At 39.3% G+C, this 12,396-nt stretch overlaps 1 protein-coding gene across 2 annotated transcripts in view; it reads left to right on the top strand.

Annotated features, from left to right (window-relative positions):
- Window positions 1-8,915, top strand: part of PDGFD (platelet derived growth factor D) — a 247,436-nt gene extending 238,521 nt beyond the window's left edge. For both annotated transcript variants that reach the window (XM_025357798.1, XM_025357797.1), the window contains exon 7: window positions 6,288-8,915. In XM_025357798.1, the coding sequence (XP_025213583.1) occupies window positions 6,288-6,413 (126 nt within the window). In that variant the 3' untranslated portion in view covers window positions 6,414-8,915. The remainder of the gene's footprint in view (window positions 1-6,287) is intronic.
- Window positions 8,916-12,396: the final 3,481 nt, after the last annotated feature.

Below are 12,396 nucleotides of genomic sequence, written 5' to 3'. Positions count from 1 at the left end.
GTTTTTATGGTTTTAGGTCTTACATTTAAGTCTTTAATTCATCTTGAGTTAACTTTTGTATAAGGTGTAAGGAAGGGATACAGTTTCAGCTTTCTGCATATGGCTAGCCAGTTTTCCCAACACCAGTTATTAATTAGGAAATCCTTTTTCCATTGCTTGTTTTTGTCAGGTTTGTAAAAGATCAGATGCATGTAGGTGTGTGGTGTTATTTCTGAGGCCTCTGTTCTGTTCCATTGGTCTATATATCTGTTTTGGTACCAGTACCATGCAGTTTTTATTACTGTAGCCTTATAGTATGCTTTTAAGTCAGGTAGCATGATGCCTCCAGCTTTGTTCTTTTTGTTTAGGATTATCTTGGCTATGCGGGCTCTTTTTGGTTCCATATGAAATTTAAAGTAGTTTTTTTCCAATTCTTTGAAGAAAGTCAATGGTAGCTTGATGAGGGTAATGCTGAATCTACAAATTACTTTGGGCAGTATGGCCATTTTCATGATTCTTACTATCCATGAGCATGGAATGTTTTTTCATTTGTTTGTGTCCTCTCTTACTTCCTTGAGCAGTGGTTTGTAGTTCTCCTTGAAGAGTTCCTGCACATCCCTTGTAAGTTTTATTCCCAGGTATTTTATTCTCTTTGTAGTAGTCATGAATGAGAGTTCACTCATGATTTGGCTCTGTTTGTCTATTATTGGTATATAGGAATGCTTGTGATTTTTTGCACTTTGATTTTGTATCCTGAGACTTTGCTGAAGTTGCTTATCAGCTTAATGAGTTTTGGGGTTGAGACAATGGGGTTTTCTAATATACAATCATGTCATCTGCAAACAGAGACAATTTGACTTCCTCTCTTCCTATTTGAATACCCTTTATTTCTTTCTCTTGCCTGATTGCCCTGGCCAGAACTTCCAATACTATGTTAAATAGGAGTGGGGAAAGAGGGCATCCTTGTCTTGTGCCAGTTTTCAAAGGGAATGCTTCCAGTTTTTGCCCATTCAGTATGATATTGGTTGTGGGTTTGTCAGAAATAGCTCTTATTATTTTGAGATATGTTCCATCGATACCTAGTTTATGGAGAGTTTTTAGCATGAAGGGCTGTTGAATTTTGACAAAGGCCTTTTCTGCATCTATTGAGATAATCATGTGGTTTTTGTCATTGGTTCTATTTATGTGACAAATTACATTTATTGATCCCTGTATTTTGAACCAGACTTGCATCTCAGGGATGAAGCCAACTTGATCATGGTAGATAAATTTTTTGATATGCTGCTGGATTTTGTTTGCCAGTATTTTATTGAGGATTTTCACATCGATGTTCATCAGGGATATTGGCCTGAAATTTTCTTTTTTTTTGTTGTGTCTCTGCCAGGTTTTGGTATCAGGATGATGCTGGCCTAATAAAATGAGTTAGGGAGGATTCCCTCTTTTTCTATTGTCTGGAATAGTTTCCAAAGGAATGGTACCAGCTCCTCTTTGTACCTCTGGTAGAATTCGGCTGTGAATCCGTCTGGTCCTGGACTTTTTTGGTTGGTAGGCTGTCAATTACTGCCTCAATTTTAGAACTTGTTTTTGGTCTATTCAGGGATTCGACTTCTTCCTGGTTTAGTCTTGAGAGGTTGTTATGTGTGTTAGGAGCCAAAAAGGCCAAAGGGATCGTGACCAACTAAGCATTCCACTGGAGGCTGCTTGATCAAACAGCAAACTGTTTATCATGAATACAGAATGTGAGCAAACTTACTTCTGTGCCTGTCCTAGGAGGTTTACTGAGGGCCATCACTCCCTGGCACTGGCTCCTTGAGGTTATCTGCTGGGACATCTAGAGCCTATTGTTTGTGGAATGCAGTCTTGCAAACCTACTCTGGACCTAGCAGCTGACCTCTTCTTCCACTCCACTTTCTTGCTATCTCTTTTGCCTAATAAATACAGAGGGCTGTGTAAAGCTCAGGGCCCTTGTCCACTAGAGGCAAGGTGCCCCCTGACCCCTACTTCCAAACATATTCTTTTGTATTTGTCTTTTATTCCTGCATTTGCCCCCTTTTGTTCAGTCCCCCAAGGTCCATACAGTTGACATATATGTCCAGGAATTTATCCATTTCTTCTAGATTTTCTAGTTTATTTGCATAGAGATGTTTATAGTATTCTCTGATGATGGTTTGTATTACTGTGGAATCAGTGGTGATATCCCCTTTATCATGTTATATTGCATCTATTTGATTCTTCTCTCTTTTCTTATTAGTCTGGCTAGCAGTATATATATTTTGTTGATCTTTTCAAAAAACCAGCTCCTGGATTCATTGATTTCTTTAAAAGATTTTTTGTGTCTCTATCTCCTTCAGTTCTGCTCTGATCTTAGTAATTTCTTGTCTTCTGCTAGCTTTTGAATTTGTTTGCTCTTGCTTCTCTAGTTCTTTTAATTGCAATGTTAGGGTGTTGATTTTAGGTATTTCCTGCTTTCTCTTGTGGGTATCTAGTGCTATAAATTTCCCTCTACATGCTGCTTTAAATATGCCCCAGATATTCTGGTACGTTGTATCTTTGTTCTCGTTGGTTTCAAAGAACATCTTTATTTTTGCCTTCATTTTGTTATTTACCCAGTAGTCATTCAGGAGCAGGTTGTTCAGTTTCCATTAGTTTATGGTTTTGAGTGAATTTCTTAATTCTGAGTTCTAGATTGATTGCACTGTAGTCTGAGATACTGTTTGTTATGATTTCCATTCTCTTGCATTTGCTGAGGAGTGTTTTACTTACAATTATGTGGTCAATTTTAAAGGAAGTGTGATGTGGTACTGAGAAGAATATATATTCTGTTGAGTTGGGGTGGAAAGTTCTGTAGATATCTATTAGGTCCGCTTGGTCCAGAGATGAGTTCAGCTCCTGGATATCCTTGTTAATTTTCTGTCTCATTGATCTGCCTAATATTGACAGTGGGGTGTTAAAATGTCTGTTTATTATTTAGACTCTCACTATTATTGTGTGGGAGTCTAAGTCTCTTTGTAGGTCTCTAAGAACTTGCTTTATGAACCTGGGTACTCCTGTATTGGGTGCATGTATATTTAGGATAGTTAGCTCTTCATGTTGCATTGATCCCTTTACAATTATGTAATGGCCTTCTTTGTCTCTTTTGATCTTTTTTGGTTTAAAGTCTGTTTTATCAGAGACTAGGATTGCAACCCCAGCTTTTTTTGTTGTTTGTTTTCCATTTACTTGGTAAATCTTCCTCCATCCCTTTATTTTGAGCCTACGTATGTCTTTGCACGTGAGATGGGTCTTCTGAATATAGCACACTGATGGGTCTTGACTCTTTATCCAATTTGCCAGTCTCTGTCTTTTAATTGGGGAATTTAGCCCATTTACATTTATGGTTAATATTGTGTGTGAATTTGATCCTGCCATTATGACGCTAGCTGGTTATTTTGCCCATTACGTGATGTAGTTTCTTCATAGCATCAATGGTCTTTATAATTTGGGATGTTTTTGCAGTGGATGGTACCAGTTGTTCCTTTCCACGTTTAGTGCTTCCTTCAGGAGCTCTTGTAAGGCAGGCCTGGTGGTGACAAAATCTGTCAGCATTTGCTTCTCTGTAAAGGATTTTATTTCTCCTTTGCTTATGAAGCTTAGTTTGGCTGGATATGAAATTCTGGGTTGAAAATTCTTTTCTTTAAGAATGTGGAATATTGGTCCCCACTCTCTTCTGGCTTGTTGGGTTTCTGCCAAGAGATCTGCTGTTAGTCTGATGAGCTTCCCTTTGTGGGTAACTTGACCTTTCTCTCTGGCTGCCCTTAACATTTTTTCCTTCATTTCAACCTTGGTGAATCTGACAATTATGTGTCTTGGGGTTGCTCTTCTTGAGGAGTATCTTTGTGGTGTTCTCTGTATTTCTTGAATTTGAATGTTGGCCTGCCTTGCTAGATTGGGGAAATTCTCCTGGATGATATCCTGAAGAGTGTTTTCCAACTTGGTTCCATTCTCCCCGTCACTTTGAGGTACACCAATGAAATGTAGATTTGGTCTTTTCACATAGTCCCATATTTCTTGGAGGCTTTGTTCGTTTCTTTTCACTCTTTTTTCTGTAATCTTGTCTTCTTGCTTTATTTCTTTAATTTGATCTTTAATCACTGATATCCTTTCTTCTGCTTGATCAATTTGGCTATTGAAGCTTGTGTATGCTTCACGAAGTTCTCGTCCTGCATTTTTCAGCTCCATCAGGCCATTTGTGTTCTTCTCTACACTGATTATTCTAGTTAGGAATTCATCTAACCTTTTTTCAAGATTCTTAGCGTCTTGTGTTGGGTTAGAACATGCTCCTTTAGCTCGGAGGAGTTTGTTATTACCCACCTTCTGAAGGCTACTTCTATCAATTCCTCAAATTCATTCTCAACCTGGTTTTGTTCCCTTGCTGACAGGGAGTTTTGATCCTTTGGTTGAGAAGAGGCATTCTGGTTTTTGGAATTTTCAGCGTTTCTGCACTGGTTTCTCCCCATCTTTGTGGGTTTATTTACCCTTGGTCTTTGAGGTTGTTGACCTTCAGATGGGGTCTCTGAGTGGATGTCCTTTTTGTTGATGTTGATACTATTCCTTTCTGTTTGATCATTTTCCTTCTAACAGGCCCCTCTGAAGCAGGTCTGCTGGAGTTTGCTGGAGCTCCACTCTAGACCCTGTTTACCCAGGTATCACCAGCAGAGGCTGCCGAAAAGCAAAGATTGCTGCCTATTCCTTCCTCTGGAAGCTCTGTCCCAGAGGGGCACCCACCAGATGCCAGCCACAGCTCTCCTGTATGAAGTGTCTATTGGCCCCTACTGGGAGGTGTCTCCCAGTCAGGATAAACGGGGGTCAGGGACCCACTTGAGGAAGCAGCCTGTTCCTTATCAGAGCTCGAATGCTGTGCTGGGAGATCTGCTGCACTGGGAGATCTGCTGCTCTCTTCAGAGCCACCAGGCAGGAACATTTAAGTCTGCTGAAGCTGTGCCCACAGCCACCCCTTCCCCCAGGTTCTCTGTCCCAGGGAGATGGGAGTTTTATCTATAAGTCCCTGACTGGGGCTGCTGCCTTTCAGAAATGACCTGCCTAGAGAGGAGGAATCTAGAGAGGCAGTTTGGCCACAGCGGCCTTGCTGGGCTGCGGTGGGCTCTGCCCCATTCAAATTTCCTAGCAGCTTTGTTTACACAAAGCCTTGAGGGTAAAATGGCGGATGCCCCTCCCCCCACAAAGCTTGGAGTATCCCAGATCACTCTTAGACTGCTGTGCTGGCAGGAGAATTTCAAGCCAGTGAATCTTAGCTACCTGGGCTCCATGGGGGTAGGACCCACCGAGCCAGACCACTTGGATCCCTGGCTTCAGCCCCTTTCCAGGGGAGTGAATGGTTCTGTCTTTCTGGCATTCCAGGCACCACTGGGGTATGAAAAATAAACTGCTGCAGATAGCTCGGTGTCTGCCCAAACAGCTGCCCAGTTTTGTGCTTGAAACCCAGGGCCCTGGTGGCATAGGCACTGGAAGAAATCTCCTGGTTTGCCAGTTGCAAAGACCATGGGAAAAGTGCAGTATCTGGACTAGAGTGCACCATTCCTCCTGGTACAGTCTCTCATGGCTTCCCTTGGCTGGGGGAGGGAGATCCCCCAACCCCTTGCCCTTCCCAGGTGAGACGACACCCCACCCTGCTTCAGCTCACCTTCCATGGGCTGTACCCAATGTCTAACCAGCCCAATGAGATGAACTGGGTACCTCAGTTAGAAAAGCAGAAATTATCCACCTTCTGCACTGATCTCGCTGGGAATTGTAGACCAGAGCTGTTTCCTATTTGACCATCTTGCCAGCAACTCCAGGGCAACATGTTTTACTTCAACCAAAGATTTAGATACACCAGCATATTGTATTCATGATTTTATTCATTTTCCTCTCCATGCTAATAATATGCTCAAGAACTGAATTCATCTATAACACATGCCTTGGTCAGAAGGATCTTTATGATAATATTTGGAACCACACTTGGCCCAAAGCAGGCCCTTAGAAAGCTATTAATAAATACCAGCTAAGACACATGAAATCATCTGGGTACTTCAGATAGGTAATGCTAGGCATTACTCTGGGATCAATTGATTCCTCCACTTCAGGGAGTCAATTATTTGTAAAAATGTGTACATTCTAATAGCAATGGGTGCATTCTAATAGCAAGCCCATAGCTTCTGTTGGGTTCTCAAAGGGCTAAGAACTAGTTGTCAAAAAGGTAATAAGTAAGTGGCATCTGACTGAGTTGAACTCCAAAGGCTTTCTAACAGGAGATGTGCTTCTTGTCCTAGGTATTACAGTTTGAGCCTGGCCACATCAAGAGGAAGGGCAGAGCTAAGGCCATGGCTCTGGTTGACATCCAGTTGGATCACCATGAACGATGCGATTGTATCTGCAGCTCAAGGCCACCTCGATAAGAGAATGTGCACATCCTTACATTAAGCCTGAAAGAACCTTTAGTTTAAGGAGGGTGAGATAAGAGACCCTTTTCCTACCAGCAACCAAACTTACTACTAGCCTGCAATGTAATGAACACAAGTGGTTGCTGAGTCTCAGCCTTGCTTTTTTAATGCCATGGCAAGTAGAAAGGTATATCATCAACTTCTATACCTAAGAATATAGGATTGCATTTAATAATAGTGTTTGAAGTTATATATACACACACACACACAGAAACATATTCATGTCTATGTGTATATAGATCAAATGGTTTTTTCAGTATATATAACCAGGTACACCAAAGCTTACATATGTTTGAGTTAGACTCTTAAAATCCTTTGCCAAAATAAGGGATGGTCAAATATATGAAACATATCTTTAGAAAATTTAGGAGATACATTTATTTTTAAATTTTGAAACACAAAACAATTTTGAATCTTGCTCTCTTAAAGAAGGCATCTTGTACATTAAAAATCAAAAGATGAGGCTTTTTTACATACACATCTTAGTTGATTATTAAAAAAGGAAATATATGGTTTCCAGAGAAAAGGTATTTCCAATACCTAAGCATTTTTTCCATGAGAAGCACTGCATGCTTACCTATGTGGACATTAATAACCTGTCTCCAGAACCATGCCATAATAATATAAGTGCTTTAGAAATTAAATCATTGTGGTTTTTATGCATTTTGCTGAGGCATGCTTATTCATTTAACACCTATCTCAAAAACTTACTTAGAAGGTTTCTTATTATAATCCCACAAGAGACAAGGTATAAGCTATAACAGAATTTTGAATTGTTTTTCTTTGCAAAACCCCTCCACAAAAGCAAACCCTTTCAAGAATGGCATGGGGATTCTGTATGAACCTTTCCAGATGGTGTTCATTGAAAGATGCGGGTAGTTTGAGAACTTAAAAAGTGAACATTGAAACATCGACATAACTGGAAACTAGGTGGAATATTTGATAGGATCCATATCTAATAATGGATTCGAACTCTCCAAACTATGCCAATTAATTTAATGTATCATGCTTTTTTGTTCCTGTCTTTTTGAAATAGAGACATGGATTTATAATGGCATTTTATGTTTGGCAGGCCATCATAGATTATTTATAACCTGAAAGCTTTTGTGTATCAATAAAAAAAAAATCACATTTTATTAATGTAAATTTCTGATCATATACTTGCTCATCGTTCTGATTTCCTGTTTCTGAACCAAGTAAAATCAGTCTTAGGGGCTCTGGTTCTTAATCTGTGGAGTTTGCTTTAAGAAGCCAATTGTCAATTGGCCCTGCTCTCCTACTGTTTAATAGAAAACTGTTTTACATTGGTTAATGGCATTTAGAGTAATTTTTTCTCTCTGCTTCCTTTGTGTCTGTTTTAAAGGAGACTAACTCCAGGAGTAGGAAATGATTCATCATCATTCTCCAAAGCAAGAGGCTTAAGAGAGAAACACCGAAATTCAGATAGCTCAGGGACTGCTAACAGAGAACTACATTTTTCTTATTGCCTTGAAAGTTAAAAGGAAAGCAGATTTTTTCAGTGAGTTGTGGTCCTACTAACTACCACCAGTTTGGGTGACAGGGCTGGTGAAGTCCTAGTGTCAGATGAGTGACCTAAATATACTTAGATTTCTAAGTATGGTGCTCTCAGGTCCAAGTTCAACTATTCTTAAGCAGTGCAATTCTTCCCAGTTATTTGAGATGAATGATCTCTGCTTATTGAAGATGTACCTTCAAAACTTTCCTAAAAGTGTCTGATGTTTTCACTTGAGGAGGGAGTGGTAAAATTAAATACTCTCTTGTTCAATTCTCCAAAATCCCAGAACACAATCAGAAATAGCTCAGGCAGACAGTAATAATTAAGAATGCTCTTCCTCTTCATAACTGCTTTGCAAGTTTCCTGTGAAAACATCAGCTCCCTGTACCAAAGTCAAAATGAACGTGACATCACTCTAACCTGAACAGCTCACATTGTAGCTGTAAATATAAAAAATTAGAGTGTTCTACCCGATTTTCAATAAACCTTCCAGGCTGCAATAACCAGCAAGGTTTTCAGTTAAAGTCCTATCTGCACTTTTTATTTATTAGCTGAAATGTAAGCAGGCATATTCACTCACTTTTCTTTGACTTTCCTGAGAGTTTTATTAAAACTTCTCCCTTGGTTACCTGTTATCTACTGCACTTCTAACCTGTAGCCAATAAATCTATTTGATAGCCATCAAAGGAATAAAAAGCTCGCCGTACAAATTACATTTCAAAACAAACCCTAATAAATCCACATTTCCACATGGCTCATTCACCTGGAATAATGCCTTTTATTCAATATGTTCTTATAGGGCAAAACACTTTCATAAGTAGAGTTTTTTATGGTTTTTGTCATATCGGTAACATGCAGCTTTTTCCTCTCATAGCATTTTCTATAGCAAATGTAATATGCCTCTTATCTTCATGAAAAATAAATATTGCTTTTGAACAAAACTACTCCATTATTTAGTACTCAATTGCAGTTTTAAAAGGTGTACACTGCTGAAAAAAAAAAAAAAAAAAAAAAGAGAAAAGAAAACTTCCGGTCAGGCGTGGTGGCTCATGTCTGTAATCCTAGCACTTTGGGAGGCCGAGGCGGGTGGATCACAAGGAGATCGAGACCATCCTGGCCAACATGGCGAAACCCTGTCTCTACTAAAAATACAAAAATTAGCCAGTTGTGGTGGCGTGCGCCTGTAGTCCCAGCTATTCAGGAGATTGAGGCAGGAGAATCACTTGAACCAGGGAGGCAGAGGTTGCAGTGAGCCGAGATCACGTCACGGCACTCCAGCCCGGGCTACAGAACGAGACTCCGTTTCAAAAAAAAACCAAAAAGACAACTTTTTTCACAAACGCATCAAACTGTTTGGAATGACAAGATTGAGTGATTTCTGAAGGCTTCATTTTATAGTGCTTGAGAGAACAACACTTTGTTTCCCAACTACAGGCTTCTGCTTTGTCTTTGTCCTGCAGCTGCACAGTGGGGCAAAACTTGAGTTTGGTTTTGTTGCTGCTTTGTTGCCTCTTCATTTGACTGTTTCCCCATGAGTCTTAGAATGAATTATATTCTCCTCTGACATTGTTCCTCACCTAAGAAAATCCATAGCCCTCTCTTCCTTGAGGCCTGAAGTCAACAACATTACAACCTCATTTCCCTTTTATCCACCCCACCTCCTTTTCCCATCTGGGTGGACACCCTAGCCAGGTAGTGATTCAGTGTTATCAGTTCAGGAAGACCAGTTTAGGAGCTACACTCTTATAACATTTGCTTTATAATTCGTGAAGAGGCACATAGCACAAAGAAAGTTCTTCTAGCTGCAATGCATATGTAAGAATTTTTGCTTTTGATTATAGCCTAATCTTATCCTGCTGGAGACAGAATAGCAGCTGCAGTGTTGAATGAAACTCTGCCATTTTAGTGGTTTTAGATCATTTGGGGAATGGGAGTGAAGACCTGTATTCTGTGGTAAGAATTAATTTTACCATCAGAAATACTAGCTAGTGTGTGAGCATGGAGGAGGGATGGGGACAGGGTGAATAATTCTGTGCCTGATAGCTAATTCAAGTAACTGGGATTTTTATGTAAAAAGTCATAATAGTCATATATATATATGTGTGTATATATATGTATATATGTTGCATTTTAATACAAAGACATTAACAATTTTATTTCATTTCCTGAAATGTTCACATGTCCAGTTTTATTCTGAGAATAACTCAACAGATGTCTAAATTGTTGATACTCTCCTAGGGTCCTCATAGAATATTAAATTAAAATTCATAGATTAGTATTCATGCCTGAAGTCCTAGGAAATACAGCTTTGTTTATTGACAGCCCTAGTCAAACATGCTAGAAGACAGAATATTTATAATTCACTGGTTTTATTGACATTCACTCAAATTCTGTTGTTTTTAAAGATCAAGTTAAAGACTACACAGACCTTCACAACTTAACATAGCACACTGGGATATCTGTCAAATAAAATAGGCATCAACAAAGGATAAGCAACTAACCACTTAATGTAAGACTTTATGCTTGCTTTTCCAGTTATATGTTTGAATTTTGCAAACTAATTTGTGTCCTTTTTTTGAATAAATTTCATTTCTATAGAGATGTCTAAAAATTATTTAGCAGACTACATTAAAAGAGAGTGGAGCTAACTTCATAACAAAGGTTAATATACTCAGTGCAACAAGCTGTGGACCAAGAAAACTTCATTTTCTAACAAAATCATTTGACTTTGTGATTATTTTAAACTGTTTATACTTGTTGCCAGCTTTAGTGACCAGAAACCAAATGTTAAAATCAGTCTTGGATTCAATTTACATTTTAAATAATACCTACAATACAAGTTCCCTTTTAAGAACTAAGGTCTCTAACCTGTTTCTGGTTCAGGTCATATTATAAATTTCTCCTCTTATGGCCTTCTAGTGTTTTTCTAGATTTTCCTTTCTCCCTGTGTCTCCCACAGGCTTCCTTTCTCACCTGTCTCTACCCGTCAGTCTTCAAATCAGAGAAAGTCAGGATCAATATCTACTTTGGGAAAGACAGGAGATAGATCAGTCAAGGAGATCAACTGCATGGTTTCCTAAGTGAGCAATTAATAGGGTAAAATTCCCAACTGCTTTAAGAAATCACTGCTTTTTGAGAGTCAAACACATCAAGTGAATATTTTTCAGTACTGTCTACTTTGGTGCAAACTTCAGAATATGGTGGTAGATATTTGTTGACTTCTGTCAAAAGAAATTTAGCCACAGTCAATATGGGGAAAACTGACTAAATTAAATGTTTCATTCATTCATTCAACAGCAAATACATTAAAGCCCACTGTGTATCAGACATGCCTTGAGGCGTGAAACACAAGATTCACAACAGAGGATAAAACTAGAGAAAGATATTCTAGGTAAGATCAACAGGAAGAACAAAGGTCTCCCAGCAAAAATGCATAAGGTAAGTGTGGGCAGCTCAAAAAATATAAAGTGATCAAAAGGAAAGAAAAGGAACCTGTAGGCAAATGAATTTAGTCTTTTACATTTAGGAAAGGAAGCTCCACGAGGACCTCTGAGCACAGTGGGGGCTGTACGTGTCATAGAGCACCAGACAGAAAGTTAGAAGGTCTTGGATGTAGTGACTAGCCTGCCACTTTCTAAACCTATCTTTCCTCATTTACACACTCAGATATGTAAGGTGTTCTGTAGGTGTCTTCCGGCAGAACAATTCTGCATTTTGGAAAATGCGTCTACAGAAAGAGTAGGGATTGGGATATGAGTTATGAGGCTCCTTGAAGTTCTAGGGGTGAGACAATAAGGATAAAGTGAGACTTCAGAGACAGGAAGGGAAGTTTGCCCCTGTGGTGGTTCAGGCTGTGCACTACAAATCTCTAGGGGGTGCTATTTGCATGAACTAAAACTACAAGACAGGTTAAGAGGTTTCAAAGTTCTTTGTGATTGGATGGGCAGGAAGTGCAGGCTTGGAGATCTCCTGGAGGAAGAAGTCTTGTGAGTTGGAATTTCAAGAGAATTCTCATGGGAAAACCAGAGAGGCAGGAAGGAGGGGTGAATTTTGCAAGCATGTCTCCAAGAAGAAGAGCTAGGTCTTGTAACGTTGACAGGGAGTCATCCTCAGTGTCAAAGCTGAAACCATAAGAAGATAGACAGAACCTAAAAGACCTCCACAATCATTAAGAGGAAAGAAGACTAGTTACTAAAGCTAACAAAAATGTGTTCTGAAAATTTATTAAGTACTGACTGAGGGCTAAAGGTCCAGCCCTGTGCTAAATACAGAAGATTCACAGGAAAATAAAACATTTCCTGCCTTTATCAAGCTAGAGAAGACATTACATGAAACTAGAGAAGACTAGACACTAAACAAATAATTACATATGTAACCCGATACATTTGTGAAAAGCAAAGGCATAATGTGTGATGACAGTAA

This window comes from Theropithecus gelada, chromosome 14 (assembly GCF_003255815.1).
Source record: "Theropithecus gelada isolate Dixy chromosome 14, Tgel_1.0, whole genome shotgun sequence".
In the NCBI taxonomy this organism is placed as follows: domain Eukaryota; kingdom Metazoa; phylum Chordata; class Mammalia; order Primates; family Cercopithecidae; genus Theropithecus; species Theropithecus gelada.
This window is presented reverse-complemented; position numbering and strand designations above follow the sequence as displayed.